The 25,606-nt window shown below is 37.6% G+C and overlaps 1 protein-coding gene across 5 annotated transcripts in view; it reads left to right on the top strand.

The window, feature by feature from the left end:
* ATP13A4 (ATPase 13A4) overlaps nucleotides 1–25,606 on the top strand; it is a 123,776-nt gene that overhangs the window by 47,565 nt on the left and 50,605 nt on the right. For all 5 annotated transcript variants that reach the window (XM_036875271.2, XM_036875268.2, XM_036875272.2 and 2 more), the window contains 6 exons: nucleotides 4,827–4,973; nucleotides 9,111–9,181; nucleotides 9,274–9,354; nucleotides 10,861–10,930; nucleotides 12,443–12,577; nucleotides 22,141–22,210. In XM_036875271.2, the coding sequence (XP_036731166.2) occupies nucleotides 4,827–4,973; nucleotides 9,111–9,181; nucleotides 9,274–9,354; nucleotides 10,861–10,930; nucleotides 12,443–12,577; nucleotides 22,141–22,210 (574 nt within the window). The remainder of the gene's footprint in view (nucleotides 1–4,826; nucleotides 4,974–9,110; nucleotides 9,182–9,273; nucleotides 9,355–10,860; nucleotides 10,931–12,442; nucleotides 12,578–22,140; nucleotides 22,211–25,606) is intronic.

Raw genomic sequence — 25,606 nt, 5'->3', positions numbered from 1 at the left:
GTCATGAAGACTAAATGAAGTGGTACGTGTAAAGTGCTGAGAAGAAAATTGTGCCTGGCTGGCACGTAGGCATTCCATAGACATTGATGACTGTACATTATTTTAAACCAGTTTTAACTTTAAATCTATTACTTCTTACTACACACCTCCAGATATTTCGGACAATGAGCCAGCTAATCCCCTTGTCCTTCTCCCTTCAGAAAACGACTGTTGAAACAAATGAAAAAGCCAATCTCTCCAAAAACATGCTGAATTGTTCAGAATTTCCTTTTTTGCACACAAACATATAGTCTTTGTCATATAACTTCCCTGCATTGGCCACTCCCCTACCCACCACCTCATTTTATTATTTTTTTGGTTAACATGTCCCTAAAGTCCTGATAAATTGATTAGTGTGAGATTTCTCCAGTGCTTAGAACTTTCTCTGTGTATTTTATAACTAAATCCTACATTCTAGCCAGTGTCAACTTTTTCCAGCTAAATAATTTTGGGGTCAAAATGTCAAGAGTGTCAATGGGTTTGGCCCAGGGGGAGAAAGAGAAAGACAAAAAAATGATACGTAAACATAGAAAGAATAGAATTTTGCCAAAGCTGTGGGTCTGTTAAAGTAGAACAGTGTTTCAGAAAGAGCCTGAGAAATGAACGTTATTACTACTTTCTTCCTTAATCCTCTAAGTCCTCCACCTTAGCTGGAGGTCAGCCTTTTAGCATTGCAACCTATCCATCTCCAAGTGAAAAGTCCTGGTTTCTTAATGTCTCTTTGGAACTGTGCAATGGGTTACTTAAGAGGATAAATCATAGCATTGGTCTGACCATTACAGTACTTTTAAATTCCAAGAGATTAGGTGCATATAGCAAAAGGTTGGAAGAAGTCAAGCAAGGTCACTCATTTCATTCAAATATAAAAGTTTGTCTGGCATTTCTAGGTTCAGAAAGTGCAAGACCACAGGAAATAAAAATGCCCAGGTTTCCTCCTCTTTCTGTACAGGTCAAACATAGGTCCTCTGTGTACATTTGGTTCTTTGAAACGCACTCTTGAGTTATTTTAGATCCTACATTTTTAGAGTTCAAGGACTGATTTGGTTAATTGTCTTGATAAAGAGGAAGTAAAGCCTGCTCAGTGAGACTCAAGGTGTTAAAAGTCTAGAACTGCCAGGCAAACAGTTTGGATCATTTGCATTACAAAGCAATTACCTCAAGTGGCAGTTCCTCTGGTGCGTTTAAGTCTTACAGATCATTAACTGCTTGAAAGACTTGGAAAGCAGACTGAAATGGAAGTAGCCATTTCCAGGTAAAGATGCTTCTTTCCCAGAAAGGAAAAATAAATATAGAGACTCTCAAAGATTCTCAAGTTTTCTCAAAGGGAAAACAAGTGCCTATTTATCACAAGATCTCAGGAACAATGTACTGTAGAAAATGAAGCAGAGAACCATAGGGCAACTAGCATTCATTGCATCTGGCTATGGGCCAGACCTTGAATCAAGTACATTAACTATTATTACATTTAATCCTCCAAACATCCGTATCATTCTCACTTGCTGGATAAAGAAATTAGTCACAGAGAGTTACAATGATTTTCTAGACTGTTTGGGGCTGAGATTTGAACTCAGGTAGGAGCCTGTGCTCTTTCCATATTGGACAACATCAAACCAAAAACCGAGAGAAGTTTATGATGCTTCCTGGAGTGACCATTTCACATTGACACACTTCTCCACTTTTTTGCCTTTTTTTTCCCCTTAAAAATTGGGTAAATTTCTTTAAAAATATGAATGATTTTTCAGAATCTTTAACAGAATAGTAGACAAGAGAAATGTCAGTCTTATTAACTTACTCTAAGAAAAATGCTTGTCTCTCTGTAGTATCTTTAGCCTGTAGAATTCTACTTTTCATTACACAGAATTATGAGTTACAAGGCTTGGAAAGAGGATGATAGGAAATGAGCTTAAAGGCAAATATATTCAAGCACTTTGAATTTAATTATGCTGCTAGAAATCAGAAGATGGAGGCATAGAGATGGGAGATTCAGTCTTGCATACCCACTTAACTAAGGCACACTGGCCTGTGAGAGCTGGGAGTTCAGTGTCCACTTTACCTTTTCCTTTTTAGGCTTTATAGTCTAGAGGCCAGTTTGCTAAAGGGAGACAGCTCCCTATTAGGAATGAGATTCTGTGCTGCCGAGAGAGCAAAGATTGTGAGAAGCTGGATGCTATTTGTTCCACGTTGCAGAATTCAAGGTGATGCTCACACATGAGCCACAAACACTAACAACATGGGACAACCTGTTGTAACAAAGAGGAAGGAGCCAAGATTTGGAGTAGGAAGCCTGGCCTCAGGTCTCAGGAGTCCTTTGCTACCTGTACCAGACTGGCCTGAGCCATTCCGAGCCTTGCTGGCAGAGAATTTTCTCATCTGTAAAATGGAGGTGATAATATTGACTTTGGAGAATTGTGAGCCTAACATAAGATAACTGACACAGATTTTAGAAACTGTTATGTATTCATATGAAAATTAGTAGTTAATATCATTTCACTTCAATGAAGAGGATCAAGAGTAGTTGTCTTCCTAACTGTCCTCATTTGGTGGCCAGAGGTCCCTAGTCTTGATGGCACTTTTAGGATTTGTGTTCTCATTTACCTACAAGTTATGTATTTTCTTATGAAGTTTTCCATTGAAACTTGTTCTTTGGTAGTCCCAGTTCAGACTGAATATAAAACTGACAGTCTAATCAAATTGTATTTTTAAACAAAATGCAGAATAGAGAAGAGGGTAAGAGGGAACTCTGGAAGGGGAGGAGGTCAAATCCCTGCTCTAATAGCTGCCAACTGAGTTTTAGTTTTTTCACCTGTAAATTGGGAAGAATAATAAACAGTAACTACCCTCACAGGGTTTTTGAGCATTAAATGAAATAATACATATGTAGTATTATGTGCTTAGAACACAGAAAGTGCTCCATAAATGTTAACTATTATCATTATTAGAAATTCAAACAAATCCCCCTCCTAACAAAACCCTCTTTGTACTGGTCAAAGGCAAAGCTGTATAGCACTGTGTTCTATGGTGTATTCTAGGGAGTCGCTCCCCTATTCCATGATGCCCAGAGCATGTCCATCAGTTCAGTGGCTCAGTCCTTAGAAATTTAGCCGTCTTTGGTCATTTTTAGGTTCTGAAGGTAACTCCATACAAATTTTATTTGATTTCATTGAGTCTTCTTTTAAGAAAAGGAGGGTAACGGTGAGTTTTACTGGTTTTTAAAATTAATTAACCTTCAAATTTCTACTATTTTGCCCCTGCCACCTCTCCCCTCTCCTTCCTTCTCTTTTCCTTCCCCCCCTCAACTCCTCACTTCCTTTGCATTGTTTTCCTCCTCCCTTGACCTCTCTGACTCTCTCTCTCCCTCTCTCTCAGAATCTGTGCGAGACCTGGCTGCAGCACAGACACACATCAGACACGGTCCCTACCCACAGTCCAAGAGGAGTGATAAGGTGGTTAGGCAAAGGGGAATGCAATGAGGTAGAATGTGGTAAGAATCTTAAGTACTATGTTGGTTTAGAGAAATATCACCCATAGAAATTAGAGAGTTCCCAGGATACGAACTTTGAGCTGGACTCTGAAGGATGGTGGGATCTAGTCATGTGAAGATTTAAAGAGAGGAGAGAAGAATGCAGTTCTAGGCTAAGGAAGCAGCAGAAGCACAGGGATGGAGGTGAAGTTTCTCTTGAGGGAATCAATATGAGCGATTTAGGAACAGCAACTACTGTGTCTTCTGCTGGCCTTTTGCAGCATCAGCTTGGCACTCTTTGTGGCAAAAGTGGGTGTGGTGGAGACAGTTCCTAGCTCTTGCCTGCATTCCCCAGGCATCAAATTGTTTGACTCTCCTTGCCATCCTTCCTAGCTCCTGAGGTTTACCAGGCATCCCAGTGCATTTGATGTGTATCATCTCCCTATTCAGATAATAAGCACTGTTATTATCACATCAGTTTCTGAGGGCCCATTGTAGTAGCTGCTACTCAATCCAGTGCTCTGTCCTCTAGTTTTGTTCTGTCATGAAGTCATCAGTGAACTGTGAAGGGCAGCAGCTTCAATTAGGGTCATGCATGAAGGCACCACCTTCATTTCTACCTGTGCTGGCATCTTGACAATGACCTTCAGGCATGTGCAGCGGATGCATACAATCTATTTCCCAACCACTCATCGCTCTCACTGAGCAGGTCACAGTTCTCCACATGGATAGGAATAAAAAGGACAATTAAACATGGTCCTTATCTTTAAGATAGTTGGAAGAACTAAGAGAATACAAAGCAGAAAGTGATTAGGAGTACAAGAGAGGGACAGTTAGAATCGTGTGGAGCTAACCCTGGCAAGAGGGGGTTACAAGAGCTGTCCTGCTGAAACAGGTGCAATGGAAGCTAAGCCTGGAAACATGGGTTTAAGTGACCTGGTTTCCTCACCCTCAAAGACTTACAAAACCCTTTAGAATACTTGCTTGTTTGCTTTTTTTGTGTGAAATTTTGCAACTGGCTGTAGCTCCCCATGGGTTGGAGGGTAACAGGGAAAACTAGCTCTTATCTGCAAATCTGCATCCTAACACTCAAGCTGTTAGATGTGCCAGGGCCTCACATTCACATCCTGATTCCTCAATAAATGATGCAGACTTTTCCCCTCAAGACTCTATATCTACCAGTGTGCGAAGACACATAATTCTGTCTGCAGTGCTTATTGGCTCCAAAAACTTATAGAATTACATTGAAATGATGTTTTTTCAGGTTGAATTTTAGCCTGATGACTTTTCTTAACTTCACCGGGGTTTTGTTGTCTTATTTCCTCAGGATGAATTCCAAACTTACTGTTGGAAAAAGGTAACATGGATCTACCTGTCAGCATTAGACAGCGCATTTGGTCTCACTCCTGACCACCCTCTCCTTACAGATGAGGGGTACATCATAAATAGAGCCATAAGAAAGCCAGACCTAAAGGTAAGTAAACTTACCGCTCCTGCTGATGCTAGAGATATGTAATCCCCTGCAAATACAAGGTTAAAATTCAGATCCTCCACTGTGCCAATCCTCAACTGAGAGTGTAAGACATGAAAAAGAGCATGAACTTTGGAGCCAGACAGCTCGGTTCAAATCTCAGCTTCATCTTTCTAAATGTGCAAACTTGGATCGGTTCCTAAAGTGCCAAGCTGCAGCTTTCTCAGGTATTAAATGAGGATAATGATGCCTGCCTCAACATTAATTAATGAAATTCAATAAATTAAGGAATACAAAGATCAATATGCTACCATATATATAGTAGACATGCAGTACATATTAGCTCTTAATGGCTTCATGCCTTGTGTTATAATCCATGTAACAGGGTTTCTCTCACAGTAAAGACAGTCACCCAGGATATCACAGGGAGAGTGCTTATGCCCACAAAATGACCTTATTTTGAATTGTGACATTCAGATGTGACATCTTGGGTTACTCCCTCCTCTCCATATTAAATTAGTTCTACTTAGATTATAACTAGTTAACATTAATATTAAAAACATTTCATAAGACAGACTGTTTTCTCTTAAATTTGTGTATGTGTAGACAGCTGTTTAAATTTGTTTTATGAGCTCAAGGTCAATTTTTAAAAATAATAAAAGTTAATTATTGAGTAGTTGCTCTATTGTTGGTTGTTATTACCCAATGTCTTGGCTGCCACAACAAACAAAAACAGAGGTCAAGCCCTTCTGACTAACAGATTGCCAAATCTGTTAGGTGGCCATTCACCTGGAGAAGGAGGTATCTTAAATCAGCATATGGACATGACATCAGAGTATTACTGGCCTCAACATCTTTAACAAACTAATAATTACACAGACAAATGAAGATATGCTCAAATAAACAAATAAAATGTGAGGAAGGGGCAGAGGTCTTGAAATGGAAAGTTCTGGCTCCCAGAATTGATATCTTCATTTACCAAGATATGAAATTTGGTTAGTTATTGTCTCTGTGAGCCTTGAGTTTCTTACCTATAAAATGAGAGAACTCCTTCTTTGCCTGTTTCTCAGGCTGTTGTGAATCTAAAATGAGAAGGTGGATATCAAAGTGACTTGTGAACTGTAACAAGCTAAATTCATAAGGACTGAAACTTTCATTACAGTTGGTGGAGATGTCACCTGCTCAGCCGTGACAACACTGATGGCAATAACAATACTGACAGTACCAAAGTGATAACCAGGGCCATTTATGGGAAGTTTGGAGACTGCAGTGATGAACTTTGTCAGGTCTGCAAATGCATGCCAAGAGGAGACTCTAAGGACCACCTTTGTAGGATTGCTTCCCAAACTGAAATTCTAGTGCTTAACCTGTTAGACAGGATACTCTTACATGTTCTAAGAAGTGAAGAGCAGGAAGCCTGGAGAGCATGTCCTGGTTCTGAGCAGAAAGATGAAAATTACCTCACACAGATTCCTGATTTCCTAATTACTCTTTCCTGTAAATGGGCAGTTCCAGGAAGAGCAGGGAAGTCTGAAGTTCCGGGAAATGGGCAATAAACTCCAGTCCTTACAAATATTATATTTAACATCCTTTTACCAGCTTCCAGAGATTCTGAACGAGATAATGAGAGCAGAGAAACTTTGGGCAGAGGTGTTTCTTGCTAGGCGAACCTTATAGATGCTTAAAAAAGTCTATGATGCAGTCCTTCTCATTCTGTGAGGAATGGTCTTAGAAACTGTTAGGAGTTAATGGAATTTTCCTTTTCCTGACCTGATGTAAAACTTATCAGTAACCTCTTTAGTTTTCATTATCACTGCCTTTATCTGCTCTTTCCTGCCCGTGATGTTTCATAAATTTCCCAGTCTCAGTTTGTGGTTGCCCAGCCTCTTGATTTAGGTTGTCTAGTTGAGCAGTGACCCCACATTCTACCACAGTTTGTCCTTTAAAATTTTTCTAAACCAGAGAAATTTATGGAATTAATATTATGGAATTAATAAAGCAGGCAACCCTCACTTTATGCAACTTGAATCCTGGAAATTACGGGGTTTTCAGACCTTCTGAGATAAACTTGAATATCATGTCCTGTGAGAGATTGGATTCTGGAGTCAGATGGTTATGAGTTCACATTCCAGCCCAGCTTGTTATTAGGTACAATCTTGGGCAAGTTACTTAATCAAAATGAACTTCAGTGATGCAATAAAGATACAAATACTATCAGTCGTAACACAGAGTAAAGATAATGTGTGAAAATTGCCCTCAAGTCTTCAGTGAACAGCGGTTGAGATTACAGTCCAGGTCTATTTGCAAAATTGCAGGGATGTCTGAAAAGGAAAGGGGGAGGTGAGGAGAAACTTAAATTATAAGATGAGCCATGATGGCTAACACACCCAGGCTAGTCTCTTCCAAATACTCTTTACTCACTCTGACTTACAGCTTGTGAGAGCAGAATCATTCCCATGCCGATTTACTCCAATTTTTTACTGAAAATCAATTGGAAAACAGGATTTATTTTTCAAAAAAGTTACTTTGCAACCAACCTCATTGAAATAAATCTATTCTGTAAAATGAAAAATATTACATTTAGCATTCTTATGGGTATCTATGAATGTGTGTGTGTGTGTGTGTGTGTGTGTGTGTGTGTGTATGTGTGTGTCTGCACCTGTGTGCACACACATATATTTATTGAACAGGGTTAAGATTCCTTGGCAGTAACCCAGATCTTGGAGCTTAGAGATTTAAATTCTATTTCAAGTTGTCATGTGGTTGTACCAAGCTTCCACTCATTTAATAAAAAATGTATTGAACCCTTACTATGTTAGCAGCTATATGCTCATCCCAATTCTAGAATTTACCTACTATCTTTACTGACTATAATATTCATAGATATAGAACATATTCAGAGGGCTTGCAGGGAAAATTAGAAATATTCTGGCCAATTGCTTTAGTTTATTCATAGGGAAAGTGTGGTGCAGAGAAATTTAGTTGAATTTCTCAAAGACGCAATGATAAGAGTAGCTCTAAAAGAAAGTGTTAAACACTTTTCTCAGCTTTGGCTTCCCATTAGAATTCTCTGAGGAAATTTATTTATGCTCAGGCACCACTCTAAATAAGTGAAATCAGAATCTCTTGGAGGTAGAACCCAGGCATCAGTACTTTTTCAAGCACCCTACTTGATTCCAATGGGCAAATCAATAATCAATGAAGTTATAACTATTGCTCCAGTACTATGATAATCTTATATTTCTCTTGTACTTCATTAAGTCACAGCCTCATCAGTTAATGGAAATTCAAATTCATATATAAAGTTGCTTAAAGAAATCAGAAACAAGGAGGTATAATTGTCAAAGCATTAGCCTTTCCTTTCCTTTCTATGTCCAACACCCTCAGACCCTCACTTCCTAGAGCACATTTTCCTGGAATAACCTCCTCACTCTCTTCTAGAAACCTGCTGCCAGCCTCATCTTTTTCAGTGGCTCTTCTCTAGGCTGCTCTGAGTCCACTGTGTAAAGATAAAGTCCTAAATACCTCATCCTTGCAATTCAGTCTGCATAATCTGACCTTTATTTGTCTTTTCACCTCATTCTACATCTGTGTCAGAGGCCCCACTCACTTGTCCTTTCCCCACCACTGACTTGTGCATAAGCTCTTAAAATGCCTCTTCCTTTCTCATCTAAGCAAAATCCTTTCAGTCCTTCAAGGCTGCAGCTCAGATGTCATCTTCTCCATGAGGCCTTTGGCATTCTGTCTTCTCTGTATTTCTATAGCATTTCAATGCTCTACTTTTCACTCTATTATATTTTTATTTCTTAGACATGTACATATTTGTGTGGTATAGTTTTCTTTTTTGTTATGTATTTTCTTTTCTTCTCAGGTTTTCAAGTAATGGAAGGCAGAGACAGAGCTTTATTCATACACTGATCCATATAATAGGCCCATGATACATATTGACTGAATGATGACTTCTAGTAAAGAATGCCATTTGTGTAGTAGGAAATGGTAGGATTAATTAGGAAAGGATACGGTCCTAAGTATATGAGGGCTCCATCTTTGCTTCTTCCACAGCTACTTCTTTAGCCACTGAATTGCTGGGTATTCACTGATCCTCAAACTAGAGACTTTCTTAGTACTTTTCTTTTGCAGGTGAGATGCATAAAAGTGCAGAAAATAAGATATGTTTGGAACAACTTAGAAGGACACTTCCAGAAAATTGGGTAAGTTCTTTGAGCAACTGCATCCAAAAAAGAAAAATGTTAATTCAAAAATATTGTTACTAAATATATTTTTCTCATTAATATTATTTTAGCTCTTTGGAAGACTGGCTCAGTTCTGACAAGATACATCTAAAATTTGGATCAGGTCTAACAAGAGAAGAGCAGGAGATTAGGTACCATGCATATTGTTATCTACACGCACTCAAAAGGACTGTTATCAGTTGCCAAATAGAGAGCCCAATAAATAGTTATCTTCAGTCTCTGAAAATGTTGCAATGCTCTATCTAGTATTATTAAATTAAATGCTTTCACATGCTTTATCTCACCTTATCAGAGTAACCTTGTAGGGAGATAGAACAGACATCTTCATCCTCCCAGTGTAACACTGAGAAATCTGAGGCTCAGAGAGGTTTAACCGCCTGAACATGGTCATGCAGATGGAAGTGATAGAGCAAGAACTGAGTCTCACACTCTGACTATAGGTTTAGTTCTCTTTCTTCTCTACACAATGTTATAAATTATAAAGGTTATTATAATAATAAGGATGGGCCAGTTTTGACTAAGTAACAAGAAATATATATTATACTATGATAACATAGTTAAATAGTTAAATAATGATCATAGAGCAGCAGAAGAATGTCATGCAAGACCTGTAGCTCCACAGTTCGAAGTCAGGTACCAGGCAGGGCAGTGTATTGGAAGGGCACTGGGTTGAATGTCAAGAGTGTCATGAACTCACTGTGTGACTGAGCAAATTTTTTCTCCTCTATGAGCTTTAGTTTCTTAATTGTTTAGAAGAATAAGACTCTGTGCATGCCTCGCTAGTGCTAAGTTCCTGTGATTCTCCCACTCCCCTCCATCCCATTTCCAGTACTTTGAAAAGACTAGAGCCTTCTGGCATCAGCATTTCCTGGAAGCTTGTTCAATATATAGAATCTTAGACCACATCTCACCCCTATTGAATCCGAATCTTCATATTAACAACGTCAATATATTATTTGTATGACAATTAAAGATTGAGAAGCATTGCCCTAATACAGTTGGTCATTTGATCTGAATGTCAACGGAGAAGGCACAGAGAGAGGGGTTAGTGTTTTCACCAGCAAAATAACTCACAAGGGGTCACTACTCTGCATAAGCAAAGAAACACACTTCTGTGTGTTCAATTAAAGGGCTGTGTAACTCTGGGTGTGGGGCTTTTGGAGGATCCCAACACCCTTTCCATTATATTAAAACAAAAAGCAGCTTCCCAGAACTAAACAGGAATGGGAAGGCAGGTACAGTATCCCTTATCAGGAAAACTATTTTCTGGTAATGATCCCTCCATCCCATATCCATGGTGTCAAAATTGAGGACGGAATTGAAAGAGTTCCAATTCTAAAACTGCTTGAATGAGACAATGGCTAATATTAAATACCCAAATTATCATCAGGGAAATGTGCAGACCTCAGCAAGAGTCTAATTCGATAGATGCAATCTGATTGTGTTTATTGTTTGTGCTCCTGAGAGCCCTCCACCTCCCCAGTAATTCTGAGAAGGACTGGGGATGTTATATAACATGGGAGGCTTGATCCCTGAAGCAGGAAAGTGAGCATGGAACAGACCTTTCTGTGAGTGGGTGAGAAATGAGTTTCATTTTTATTTTTAGTAACTGACTGATTTGTGATCTCTCCCTATAGGAGGTTAATATGTGGGCCTAATACTATTGATGTTGAAATCACACCAATTTGGAAACTGCTCATCAAGGAGGTAATCAGTAATTTCTTTTGGTGTTGAAAAGAAAATAAAGAAGTCCTAGTCAATTGATCAAGCTGTTATTTGTTAATAAGTAACTATAATTTAGGATATTTTAGAGGAACACAAAGCATGTTTTCTTCATAGCTCATTTCTACTCTTTTTTTCTTGGAGTCTCTCTTTTGAACACATTGCCTGATACTGTATAAGATATAATGCTCGGACCACCAGTCTGCTTATACTTTAATGATTGGAGGAACACAATGTTTTTCTTTTTTTCCTTTTTAATCCTATGCATTTTAGCCTGTATCAACTTTGTGGAACTAAAATGAAAACTAAAAATCTTAAAACTCAGTCCTTTTCCTATGTCAACATGTACAATTTCTTCAGTGTCCAAAATTGTAGGAAGAAAGACATCTGTTCAGGCTTATTAGTTCTGTTGATCTTGATGTGTGTGTGGGAAGGAAAGAAGGATTTGACCATTATTTACAGTTGGATTTGTGCTCTTTGACTCTACCACTGGACTTATTTTCCATTTAACAGCGATTATTATGAAAGTATATCCACACAGCTGCACTCTGGGTCTTCTCCTGCACTTCACCTCCATTCCTCCTTGTTTTAAAGAAAGGCTTACTAAACTCCAGGTACTTTCTCAATATTTCTAGCAAGGTTTCAGGCATGAAAGAAAGCAAAAGAAACTGATAGGAAAAGTTTTTGCGTGTTTCTTCCCTAACCAGAAGAAATGATTACCTTTCCTGTTTTAGACAGATGGAAATCACCTAGAGGGAATTAATTTGAGTAGGAGCACAAAATATTTTAAACCAAAGCAGGAGTACAACTGTTGGAGTTATTTCTACCTTCTCCCACAGTGATCTAGATGCTCTGTTACAAGTTATCACTTTTAGCTTGGTTCTCTACCTGTGGGAAAATGTAGTCTTCTATTTATACATTAATTTAAACTACTTTAATGGTTTCAAATATGGCAGATGTGTCATAGAGAAGACAACAGACTAGAAAGCATTTTAATACTGTAAACCTGAACTAATACTTCACCCTTTTGAAGGTCAGTTAGTGTAAACTGGACATGATAACATCTACTCCTTACACAACTGTTGTCAGAGCCAACATGAAGATACATGGGACACAACTTTGTAAACTAGAAGGTGCCGCAGTGATGAAAAGTTAGTGCTATGGGGCCAAATTACTCCAGGGCTCTCGTCCTGATCTGTGAGAGCTGCAGCTGTGTGACCATGCACAAATTTCGCAAGATATAAGGCTCAGTTTCTTTACAATGATGGTAAGGAATAAATTCTAGTTAGGAAGGTAATAATGGAAATTAAATGAGAAAATTCAGGGAGAGTTGCTTAATGCATGTCTGGCACATAGTGATTGCTGAGTAAATATAGGAATAAGAATATTGTGTGGGATGATTCATGTCATGAAGGTGATTATGAAAACAAACAATGAATAGCTAAGTATGAAGCCTAAATATTTCCCTTGTTTTCCTGTTTTTATGTCTGCCAACAGGTTTTAAATCCATTTTACATATTTCAACTCTTCAGTGTCTGTTTGTGGTTTAGCGAAGACTATAAGGAATATGCTCTTGCCATCATAATCATGTCTGTCATTTCCATAGCTTTGACAGTGTATGATCTCAGAGAGGTGAGTTTTTCTACCAGTCTTATGGTTTCTGGAAATGACTACTGAAATTTTGTTAGGAAGGAGAATCAGGAAATAGTCATTGCCCATTCCATAATAAATGAGACAAAGATTAAATATATCTAGCACAAAAGCTGATGCTCAGCAAGTGTTAGTCCTTTACCTTTCATCCCAATTCCTAATCTTTCAAGTCATTTTGTCCCTCTCTTTAACTTACTCAGACAGATTTGTCAAAAGAATATTTGTGAACTGTGAATAAGTGAAAACATATACAGAGAATACTGAGGTGGTGAAAGAAGGATGGAAGGTGGAGGACCCTCTTTAATACTGACTCCTTTGTCCTTTATGTTTGGTTGGTACTCATTTGTGAAGCCCCTGTTCAACTCTTGGCATTATTTATGGCTGCACCAGGAGATGCTGTTGGGAAAAAAATCACACAGAATAGGTTGTTGATTGCACTTTAAATCCATGAATGACATCCTCATCTGGGCAAGTTTTCTATATGTCTCTGGCAGCATGTTCTCCTGTTCTCTGAAATTAAGGTTTTAAACCAAATCTCTCCAAGTTTCTGAGATACCCAACTGTTCATTCCACTTTTCCTTGTTATTCAGCAAATAACACCCCCCTCCACTTGTTTCACAATGAAGCTAGAAACCATAGGATGAGAATTTGCTCAACTCCCTACTCTCCAATTGCTGAATGACACTTGCCTCCACCTCCCTCCTGCCCTGACCTCTCATTACAGAGGAGGAAGTGGCCTCTGCCTTGCTTGCATCCTCTCTTGCTTTCTCAGGGGCTTCTGTGCTCAATCAATGGTCCCTTCTCACCAAGACCCTTTCCATCAGCATTCAAACATGTTCAAGTTCCTTCCACCTCAAAAAGCCCTGGAACAACTGAAACCATCCCTGCTCTTGACCATGCCCCTGCCTTCAGCTCCCATCCCACCTCTCCTCCTTTTTACAGCAAAGCTTCTTGTGTTTTTTATGCACACGCTTACCATTTACTCATCTCCGTCTCCCTTATCACTTGTACTGACCTGGCTTCCTTTTTCAAGACTCCACTTAAACAGCCCTTGCTAAGATCACTACTATAATCCTAGGGTCCATAGTTTAAACACTTTTTAAAAACATTTTTTTTAACTAGCTAGTTTTTTTCTTAATAGAATGAGTAATGTAAGGTTATGACTTTTTAAAATTTCAATTACAGCAAACAGTGTAAATAAAAAGTAAATATTCCTTCCATCTTAGGTCTCCCAATGTCCAGGTCCCCTTGCAATAGACACCCACTGGGACAAGATGTTCTGTATACTTTCACTAATATTAAACATATGCATTGGTTTGTTTTTACACAAATGAGAGTACAATATGTATATTGTTCTGTATTTGTATTTTTCACCTAATATATCTTAAGTATCTTTCCATATCTGTACAAATGTATTTTCTCTAAATGTGTCATAATTTTTAAACCAATCTTATATTGATGGATATTTAACTTGTTTCTAGTCTTTTGCTTTTTGCTATTAAATCAATGTTGCAATGATGATTCTTGCACATACATCTTTTCATATATACACAGATATATGTATACAAATAAATATGTATAAAGTATATGTAACTTATATTACATGTGAATATGTATATCACAGGTATATATAGTGATATGGAGATGTAAAATTTCTGCACTTGAAATTACTTCATCATTAGTTAGGTATATTATTTTAATAGATGTTGTCAAAATGCCTCTTAAACACGTAATATTAATTTATACTCCTCCCAACAGTAAAGGAGCATTGGTTTTCCTTATCTTTGCCAATGTAAGTGAAAATAGAATCCTATAATTTTAACAGCATGTGTTCCATTATCAGTTGAGCACTTGCTCATGTTTTAGACTATTTGTATTCTTTCACGATGAACTGCGTTTGTATTCATCAATTTTTACTGGATTGCAGGTCTTCTGCTTGCTGATTTTATGGTCCCCCTCCACAGTGGACACTTTTTTTGGCAGTACAGATTTCATTAAACTTCTCAGTTATACTTGACGCAGTTAATTGCTCCAGGGCTTCTTTTTGAAACACTCTTTCCCTTTGGCTGCAGAGATAGCATGCTCTTCATCCTCCCTAGTTGCTCTTTTTCATTCTGTTTATATAATTCCCTCCTCCTCTACCTGGTCCTTTTTTAAAAATGTGTGTCTCAAAATCAAAACAATGTGAAAATTATACAATGTATACTTCACCTGTATACAATGTGTGCTCCATTTTCCTCTCCCCTCCACTTGGGCAACCATGTTAATTAGTTTCTTTGCTTTCTTCCAAAAAATTTTAGGCAAATCAAGCACATACAAAGATATGTATTTTGTTTTTCTTTCTTTCTTATTTGCTATTTAAGAGATAGCATAAGTACTTATCTCTTTCTTTTTTTTTTTGTAGATAATTATTTTTTATTGAAGGGTAGTTGACACACAGTATTACATTAGTTTCAGGTGTACAACACAGTGATTCAACATTTATATACATGATAATTCTAGGTAACAGCTATCACCATACCAAGCTGTTACAATATTTTGACTATATTCCTTATGCTATACATTACATCCCAGTTACTTATTTATTTTACAATTGGAAGTGTGCACTTTTGTGTGTGTGTGTGTGTGTGTGTGTGTGTGTGTGTGTGTGTGTGTGTGAGGGCATCTCTCATATTTATTGATCAAATGGTTGTTAACAACAATAAAATTCTGTATAGGGGAGTCAATGCTCAATGCACAATCATTAATCCACCCCAAGCCTAATTTTCGTCAGTCTCCAATCTTCTGAAGCATAACGAACAAGTTCTTACATGGAGAACAAATTCTTACATAATGAATAAGTTACATGGTGAACAGTACAAGGGCAGTCATCACAGAAACTTCCGGTTTTGCTCATGCATCATGAACTATAAACAGTCAGTTCAAATATGAATACTCATTTGATTTTTATACTTGATTTATATGTGGATACCACATTTCTCTCTCTATTATTATTATTTTTAATAAAATGCTGAAGTGGTAGGTAGATACAAGATAAAGGTAGAAAACATAGTTTAGTGTTGTAGGAGAGCAAATGTAGATGATCAGGGGTGTGCCTGTAGACTATGTGTTAATTCAAGCTAGACAAGGGCAATAAAACATCCACGTATGCAGAAGATTTCTCTCAGAACAGGGGGGGTGAGGTTCTAAGCCTCACCTCTTTTGATCCCCAATTTCTCACCTGATGGCCCCCCTGAGACTGTGCCTGTCTTAGGTTGTTCCTCCCTTGAGGAATCTTACCCGTCTCTGGCTAACCAGTCATCTTCCGGGGTCATACAGGGAAATGTAAAGTTGGTAAGTGAGAGAGAAGCCTTATGGTTTGAAAAGGTTAGCTTTTTACTTCTTTGCATATTTATGCCCTGTGGCTTCTATGCCCAGCATTTGTCTTGAGGTATCTTTACCACTTGGAAGAATTATGATACTCGGTAAATTTGATATGAGGCACGAATTAAGGGTTGTAATTAGGAAGGAAGAAGAAAAGCTATAGAAGTAGCAGGCGGAAGAAAACATGGGAAGATTGATTATTACTTTGACATATCTTCTTGTAGAGTAACTTCAGCATGTATAGGTTTTAAGCTACTACTTAAATTGCGCACACACATTAACATAATAGGAGTATAGTTACATAACCAAAGCAGATCTATAATTACCAGCCATCTCCAGTGAAGCCAAGAAAACCAGTTAGGCACTCTAGGCATTTGTGAAAATTTGTCTATGATATGGTGGATATTGTCCAACTGAACTTGAACAGTCTGAGAGAAATCAGACAAATTAAAACAACCCATTCCTGGGAACTGTTCACATCCCATATGTTCTTTTAACAGTAGATAGTCTGTAGTTGTAAGATTTTGGAGCGCTACAACTTGCACTTCTCCTAATTCTTGGTTGAGTTCCAACGTGTAGATCCGGTCAAATTTGTTGTTTTACTGTATGCACAGGCCAGCTTAGATATCTCCTTCCTCATTCCCATGGCAAGTCCAGGAACTGGTGGGATGAATGCAGCTACAACTGCAGCATCGCCTGGATCTTTGTTGAGGTTTTTTGATGATCATCTTCTGGCATGAGTCTTCCAGAGAGTGCTGATGTTGGAAGTTCTTCTTCATATCATGTCTTAGTTCATTTTTGGGGTAGCCCAATTAGGCTTTGATCCTCTGTATAAACACAAACCGACCCTTTGCCTACACTTTTATATGCCCTTTATACCCTTGTGTAGAACTCATTGGAGGTTACCACACAGGAACTGCCTTTATTATTATTATTTTTTGGTATCACTAATCTACACTTACATGATGAATATTATGTTTACTAGGCTCTCTCCTATACCAGGTCCCCCCTATAAACCTCTTTACAGTCACTGTCCATCAGCATAGCAAAATGTTGTAGAATCACTACTTGCCTTCTCTGTGTTGTACAGCCCTCCCCTTTCTCCCACCCCCCATGCATGCTAATCTTAATACCCCCTACTTCTCCCCCCCCTTATCCCTCCCTACCCACCCATCCTCCCCAGTCCCTTTCCCTTTGGTACCTGTTAGTCCATTCTTGAGTTCTGTGATTGTGCTGCTGTTTTGTTCCTTCAGTTTTTCCTTTGTTCTTATATTCCACAGATGAGTGAAATCATTTGGTATTTCTCTTTCTCTGCTTGGCTTGTTTCACTGAGCATAATACCCTCCAGCTCCATCCATGTTGCTGCAAATGGTAGGATTTGCCCTTTTCTTATGGCTGAGTAGTATTCCATTGTGTATATGTACCACATCTTCTTTATCCATTCATCTATCGATGGACATTTAGGTTGCTTCCAATTCTTGGCTATTGTAAATCGTGCTGCGATAAACATAGGGGTGCACTGATCTTTCTCATACTTGATTGCTGCATTCTTAGGGTAAATTCCTAGGAGTGCAATTCCAGGGTCAAACGGTAAGTCTGTTTTGAGCATTTTGATGTACCTCCATACTGCTTTCCACAATGGTTGAACTAACTTACATTCCCACCAGCAGTGTAGGAGGGTTCCCCTTTCTCCACAGCCTCACCAACATTTGTTGTTGTTTGTCTTTTGGATGGCAGCCATCCTTACTGGTGTGAGGTGATACCTCATTGTAGTTTTAATTTGCATTTCTCTGATAATTAGCTATGTGGAGCATCTTTTCAGGTGTCTGTTGGCCATCTGTATTTCTTTTTTGGAGAACTGTCTGTTCAGTTCCTCTGCCCATTTTTTAATTGGGTTATTTGTTTTTTGTTTGTTGAGGTGTGTGAGCTCTTTATATATTCTGGACGTCAAGCCTTTATCGGATGTGTCATTTTCAAATATATTCTCCCATACTGTAGGGTTCCTTTTTGTTCTATTGATGGTGTCTTTTGCTGTACAGAAGCTTTTCAGCTTAATATAGTCCCACTTGTTCATTTTTGCTGTTGTTTTCCTTGCCCGGGAAGATATGTTCAAGAAGAGGTCACTCATGTTTATGTCTAAGAGGTTTTTGCCTATGTTTTCTTCCAAGAGTTTAATGGTTTCATGACTTACATTCAGTTCTTTGATCCATTTTGAGTTTACTTTTGTATATGGGGTTAGACAATGGTCCAGTTTCATTCTCCTACATGTAGCTGTCCAGTTTTGCCAGCACCATCTGTTGAAGAGACTGTCATTTCGCCATTGTATGTCCATGGCTCCTTTATCAAATATTAATTGACCATATATGTCTGGGTTAATGTCTGGATTCCCTATTCTGTTCCATTGGTCTGTGGCTCTGTTGTTGTGCCAGTACCAAATTGTCTTGATTACTATGGCTTTATAGTAGAGCTTGAAGTTGGGGAGTGAGATCCCCCCTACTTTATTCTTCTTTCTCAGGATTGCTTTGGCTATTCGGGGTCTTTGGTGTTTCCATATGAATTTTTGAATTATTTGTTCCAGTTCATTGAAGAATGTTGCTGGTAGTTTCATAGGGATTGCATCAAATCTGTATATTGCTTTGGGCAGGATGGCCATTTTGACGATATTAATTCTTCCTAGCCACGAGCATGGGATGAGTTTCCATCTGTTAGTGTCCCCTTTAATTTCTCTTAAGAGTGACTTGTAGTTTTCAGAGTATAAGTCTTTCACTTCTTTGGTTAGGTTTATTCCTAGGTATTTTATTTTTTTTTGATGCAATTGTGAATGGAGTTGTTTTCCTGATTTCTCTTTCTGTTGGTTCATTGTTAGTGTATAGGAAAGCCACAGATTTCTGTGCATTGATTTTGTATCCTGCAACTTTGCTGTATTCTGATATCAGTTCTAGTAGTTTTGGGGTGGAGTCTTTGGAGTTTCTTATGTACAGTATCATGTCATCTGCAAATAGTGACAGTTTAACTTCTTCTTTACCAATCTGGATTCCTTGTATTTTTTTGTTTTGTCTGATTGCCGTGGCTAGGACCTCCAGTACTATGTTGAATAACAGTGGGGAGAGTGGGCATCCCTGTCTAGTTCCCGATCTCACAGGAAATGCTTTCAGTTTCTCACTGTTCAATATAATGTTGGCTGTGGGTTTATCATAGATGGCCTTTATTATGTTGAGGTACTTGCCCTCTATTCCCATTTTGCTGAGAGTTTTTATCATGAATGGATGTTGAACTTTGTCAAATGCTTTTTCAGCATCTATGGAGATGATCATGTGGTTTTTGTCTTTCTTTTTGTTGATGTGTTGGATGATGTTGATGGACTTTTGAATGTTGTACCATCCTTGCATCCCTGGGATGAATCCCACTTGGTCATGGTGTATGATCCTTTTGATGTATTTTTGAATTCGGTTTGCTAATATTTTGTTGAGTATTTTTGCATCTACGTTCATCAGGGATATTGGTCTGTCGTTTTCTTTTTTGGTGGGGTCTTTGCCTGGTTTTGGTATTAGGGTGATGTTAGCTTCATAGAATGAGTTTGGGAGTATCCCCTCCTCCTCTATTTTTTGGAAAACTTTAAGGAGAATGGGTATTATGTCTTCCCTGTATGTCTGATAAAATTCCGAGGTAAATCCATCTGGCCCGGGGGTTTTGTTCTTTGGTAGTTTTTTGATTACCGCTTCAATTTCGTTGCTGGTAATTGGTCTGTTTAGATTTTCTGTTTCTTTCTGGGTCAGTCTTGGACCATTGTATTTTTCTAGGAAGTTGTCCATTTCTTCTAGGTTTCCCAGCTTGTTAGCATATAGGTTTTCATAGTATTCTCTAATAATTCTTTGTATTTCTGTGGGGTCCGTCATGATATTTCCTTTCTCGTTTCTGATACTGTTGATTTGTGTTGACTCTCTTTTCTTCTTAATAAGTCTGGCTAGAGGCTTATCTATTTTGTTTATTTTCTCGAAGAACCAGCTCTTGGTTTCATTGATTTTTGCTATTGTTTTATTCTTCTCAATTTTATTTATTTCTTCTCTGATCTTTATTATGTCCCTCCTTCTGCTGACCTTAGGCCTCATCTGTTCTTCTTTTTCCAATTTCGATAATTGTGACATTAGACCATTCATTTGGGATTGTTCTTCCTTTTTTAAATATGCTTGGATTGCTATATACTTTCCCCTTAAGACTGCTTTTGTTGTATCCCACAGAAGTTGGGGCTTAGTGTTGTTGTTGTCATTTGTTTCCATATATTGCTGGATCTCCATTTTGATTTGGTCATTAATCCATTGATTATTTAGGAGTGTGTTGTTAAGCCTCCATTTGTTTGTGAGCCTCTTTGCTTTCTTTGTACAGTTTATTTCTAGTTTTATGCCTTTGTGGTCTGAAAAGTTGTTTGGTAGGATTTCAGTCTTTTGGAATTTTCTGAGGCTCTTTTTGTGGCCTAGTATGTGGTCTATTCTGGAGAATGTTCCATGTGCACTTGAGAAGAATGTATATCCTATTGCTTTTGGATGTAGAGTTCTGTAGATGTCTATTAGGTCCATCTGCTCTACTGTGTTGTTCAGTGCTACCATGTCCTTACTTATTTTCTGCCCAGTGGATCTATCCTTTGGGGTGAGTGGTGTGTTGAAGTCTCCTAGAATGAATGCATTGCAGTCTATTTCCCCCTTTAGTTCTGTTAGTATTTGTTTCACATATGCTGGTGCTCCTGTGTTGGGTGCATATATATTTAGAAGGGTTATATCCTCTTGTTGGACTGAGCCCTTTATCATTATGTAGTGTCCTTCTTTATCTCTTCTTACTTTCTTTGTTTTGAAGTCTATTTTGTCTGATATTAGTACTGCAACCCCTGCTTTCTTCTCGCTGTTGTTTGCTTTAAATATGTTTTTCCATCCCTTGACTTTTAGTCTGTACATGTCTTTGGGTTTGAGGTGAGTTTCTTGTAAGCAGCGTATAGATGGGTCTTGCTTTTTTATCCATTCAATTACTCTGTGTCTTTTGATTGGTGCATTCAGCCCATTAACATTTAGGGTGACTATTGAAAGATATGTACTTATTGCCATTGCAGGCTTTAAATTCGTGCTTACCAAAGGTTCAAGGTTAGCCTCTTTAGTATCTTACTGCCTAACTTAGCTCACTTATTGAGCTGTTATATACACTGTCTGGAGATTCTTTTCTTCTCTCCCTTCTTATTCCTCCTCCTCGATTCTTCATATGTTGGGTGTTTTGTGCTGTGCTCCTTCTAGGAGTGCTCCCATCTAGAGCAGTCCCTGTAAGATGTTCTGTAGAGGTGGTTTGTGGAAAGCAAATTCCCTCAGCTTTTGTTTGTCTGGGAATTGTTTAATCCCACCGTCATATTTGAATGATAGTCGTGCTGGATACAGTATCCTTGGTTCAAGGCCCTTCTGTTTCATTGTATTAAATATATCATGCCATTCTCTTCTGGCCTGTAGGGTTTCTGTCGAGAAATCTGATGTTAGCCTGATGGGTTTTCCTTTATAGGTGAACTTTTTCTCTCTAGCTGCCTTTAAAATATTAAAGTATTCTTATAAGAAAACACATATATTTGTAAAAATGGTTTCCTGTTTCAAGTATTTGTACAATCAGCTAAATTATAATCTATTCTTGCAATATCTAGTTATTTTGAAAATTTATGTAATGATTCTGGATATATGACTAATAAAACTAATGAAACAAAGAAAAAATAAAGTAAAATAAAACAACAAATATTGCAAGGAAATAGCAGGAACCACCAAACTGTTATAGATTAGGAACTCTGATGTGGGATAACCCAATGCTGAAACAATGCTTAGTCCTTAAAGCTATTTAGATGTAAACACATATCTTAAATGATCAAAGTTCATGATGTCATCTACTTAAATAAGTAAATGCAAATTCACGGTTATCAAAAACTGAGCGCACAGAGCATGCTGGGAAATTCTTTTCTACTAAAGAACATTTCTTGTTGGGTGAAGAGCACAGACTGGAAACTTTTTCAGTGATAGGCTATTTTGTCTTTAAATTTTAGTTAGTACCTTAATTTGGCAATGAGACAGTCCTCAAACTTTAAAGAGGCTAGTGTTTTACTGAGTAATACCTGGGACTGGTCCTCAAATAGAAGTCTTTTTTTATTTTCCATTCTTCTCTTTCAGCAATCTGTAAAGCTCCACCATCTAGTTGAGTCACATAATAGCATCACAGTCTCTGTATGTGGGAGAAAAGGTAAGTCCCTTTATTCGAGATCTGTAAATTGCCCATATGGAATCAGAAAAGGATTTAAATTTGTAATCCAGCCTTTTCCTACTATTATCATCTTCAATGCGTTCTTTCCTATGCACATACCGAAGGGCTAAGGGACTTGAGATATTTTCACTGTGAAAAGAAAAACAAATTTATTGAGATGAAATTGACAGATGATACACCCATGAAACTGCCACTGCAATAAAGATACTGATTATCCATCACTCCCAAAAGTTGCCTTTTGCCTTTTTGTAATCTGACCTCTTGACCTCTCTCTACCCATCCCTATCTTCAGGCAACCAATTTGCATGTTTATAATTTTATATAAATGGTATTGTACAGTAGACATTTTTTTTTGCTTTTTATAATATATTTTGGATTGATTTTATTTGGATCAAAGCCATAATTGTTTTGAAATCCATCCATTTTGTTAAGTCTATCAATAATTCATTTTATTCCTGAGTAGAACCCCACTGTATGGGTAGACCAGTTTGTTCATCTGCGTGTTTATGGAACCGTTTGGTTTGTTTCCAGTTTTTTGCTATTACAAATAATGCCACTATGAACATTAGGGTGCAAGTCTTTGTATGGACATACCCTTTCATTTCTAATGGGAAAATACCTAACTGTGGAGTGGCTGGGTCACATGGTGGTAAACGTTCAACTTTTTAAGCTAACTGCCAAACTATTTTCCAACTATTTATGCCATTTTCCATTCTCACCAGCAGTATATGAGAGTTTCAGTTGTTCCACATTTTTGCCAGTACTTGGTCTTTTTAATTTTAGCCATTTTAATAGATGTGTGGTAATGTGTCCTTGTCTAATTTGCATTTCATTTACGACTAATGGCATTGAAATCTTTTCAAGTGCTTATTTGTCATTTGTATGTCATCTTTGGTGAAGTGTCTGTTTAAATCTTTTATTTATTAGATTGTTTTCTAATCATTAAATTCTGAGAGTTCTTTCTAGATTACGGATACAAATCCTTTATCAGATACATGATTTGCAAATATTGTCTCTCACTCTATGACTTATCTTTTCATCCTCCTTGCAATGTCTCTCAAAGGGCAAATGTTTTTACTTTTATTAAGTCCCATTTATCAATTTTTTCTTTTGTGGATCATACTTCTTGTGTCATATCTAAGACATCTTTGCCTCCTCCAAGGTCATGAATATTTTCTATATTATCTTACTGTAAATAACTATTTGATAAATACCTATTCAGTAAATTGATGTGAGGTGCTTTCTGAGATTTGAAAAAAAGCATTTTTATAAGACTACAATAGAAAAACATTGGTTACTTTATGGAATAAACACATTAAATCCTTCTCTTTAGGAAGGGTTACTAGCTGGAGACTTACCTCAAATTTCTACACATTGGGGAAATTTGTTAAAGGTTGAATAGATTGAACAGATTTATCAGTATTTAACAACTCTGTTTCCATAAGAAATTGTAAAATACAGGAGTAGGAAATTTTCCTAAAAGATATAATAGCCCAAGCAATGAAGTAAATCAAGAAATGATTCAGAATTTTCCAAATGGGATAGTTATCATGAATATAGCCCAGTGGCTACAATACTAACCTTTCTTTACCCAGCCCTCATGGGCACATGGCTGGTTCCCAGGAGGAGAGAGGGTTGTAATTAACAGCTGTAACAGCTGTTTTCTTATAACACAGGAAAGCAAAGAAAAATCTGTAACATTTTTTAGTCCAAGTAGAAATGATTTGGGTCCCAGGAACATAATGTCACATAAAATGTTGAGTGATGCCCCCTCCCACACTTCATCTCAGTTCTCCAGGAAATTGGGGTCTGTATTACCAAAGGGAAAAGTCTTGCATGAATAACAACAAAAAAGCCAAATTCAGATTAAATCAATTATTGTGTTTTCTTTTAAGTTGGTAGTGAAAGACAGGCTGTTTGCCTGGTTGTTTACTTATAGTTTCATGCTGTTGGTGGCTAAGAGTTGGCAATTGCTGCTGGAAAATTGGGTACTTATCAGGGTTTGTAATCAAGTTAGCTTTGGTGAGTAGAACAAGTTTTTGAATTCATACATAACTAGCAACACTGCCACCACATTCACTTGCTGAGAGTATAGGTGAAGCCCTTGGTGGCCAGCTGATATCCATGAGGGTATTGGGTTTTTTCTCCAGGTATAATGGGGCTCATCCAGACTGGGCATCATTATAACGTACAGATACACTTATAATCTTTCAGGACTATCCTTTGTTCCCTGTTATAAGTTGTCATAGATCTATTCTTCTAGTTATTTCTCCTTTTGGGCACGATAGGGAAGTTAACGTAATAGCTGAAGTTCTGGGCACTGTGAAGTCTTCCTTCTCCATGGTCATTCTGGGACCTCTTTAAGCCATGAAATACTTGGGATTCCTTCCCAATAATAATGTGCACATCCGGTGCTGCCCAAATTTTCTTCAACCCGTTATGCCTGATGATCGCAGAATAACAAACCAACACACCCAGCAACAATATGATTTCTAAAAACAGTTTATAGATTTTTTAAGAGTTCTGCTTTCCCCCCATTTGTTATATACAATTAGGAATGTACAGTCGAATTATAACTTCTAAAATAAATCATGTTTTAATATCACTCAAAATAGTTCTTCTCTGTATGGTTATGCCAAAAACTTGATAGGTTCATCTCATTCATTTTGCTTCAGACATTTAGTATTAGCTTATCAACTTTATCTTTGTATTAGTTTGTATAGATATTATATAAAATATCTATATGGTTCAAAAGTTAAATCCATATGACAGGAGAGATTCGGGGGTGGTCTAGTTCCTATCTCTCTTCTTTCTGCCTTGTGTACTCACCCTCCTTATAGTTATTTTTGTTTCTGACTCATTCTTACATTTTAAAAATGAAAATAAATTATATGTAGTATCTATATCTGTATAGTATATATACAGAATAGTGTACATATTTATACCACTATTTAGATAACAGGAGCATAACATAGACATTTAATTTATGTTTCCTTGTATGTATGCTTTACATACTTACCTATGTTTCCTAGGGACCTTTTCATAGTAGGATATATAGATATTCTTCATTCTTTATTTTGGCTGCATAGCACCCTCTTGTGTGAAGGAACCATTGTTTATTGCATCACTTTTCTTCTGAAGGATTTTTTTTGTCTTGTACTGTTACAAATAGTGGTGTATAAAAAGCCTTGTGCACATGTCTTTTTGTGCCAGTCTCTTTGGTATATGGGTTTTAAGAAGTAAAATTGCTGAGTCAAAGAATAAATGCATACATACTTTTGCTAGATACATATTGCCAAATTTCTTTCCATAGAGATTATACCCACTTGCATTTATAGCAGAAACATGTGAGTGCATCCTCATAGCCTTGTCCAC

This window comes from Manis pentadactyla, chromosome 1 (assembly GCF_030020395.1).
Source record: "Manis pentadactyla isolate mManPen7 chromosome 1, mManPen7.hap1, whole genome shotgun sequence".
Classification (NCBI taxonomy): domain Eukaryota; kingdom Metazoa; phylum Chordata; class Mammalia; order Pholidota; family Manidae; genus Manis; species Manis pentadactyla.
The sequence above is the reverse complement of the archived record's forward strand: the minus strand, read 5'-3'. Positions and strand labels throughout refer to the sequence as shown.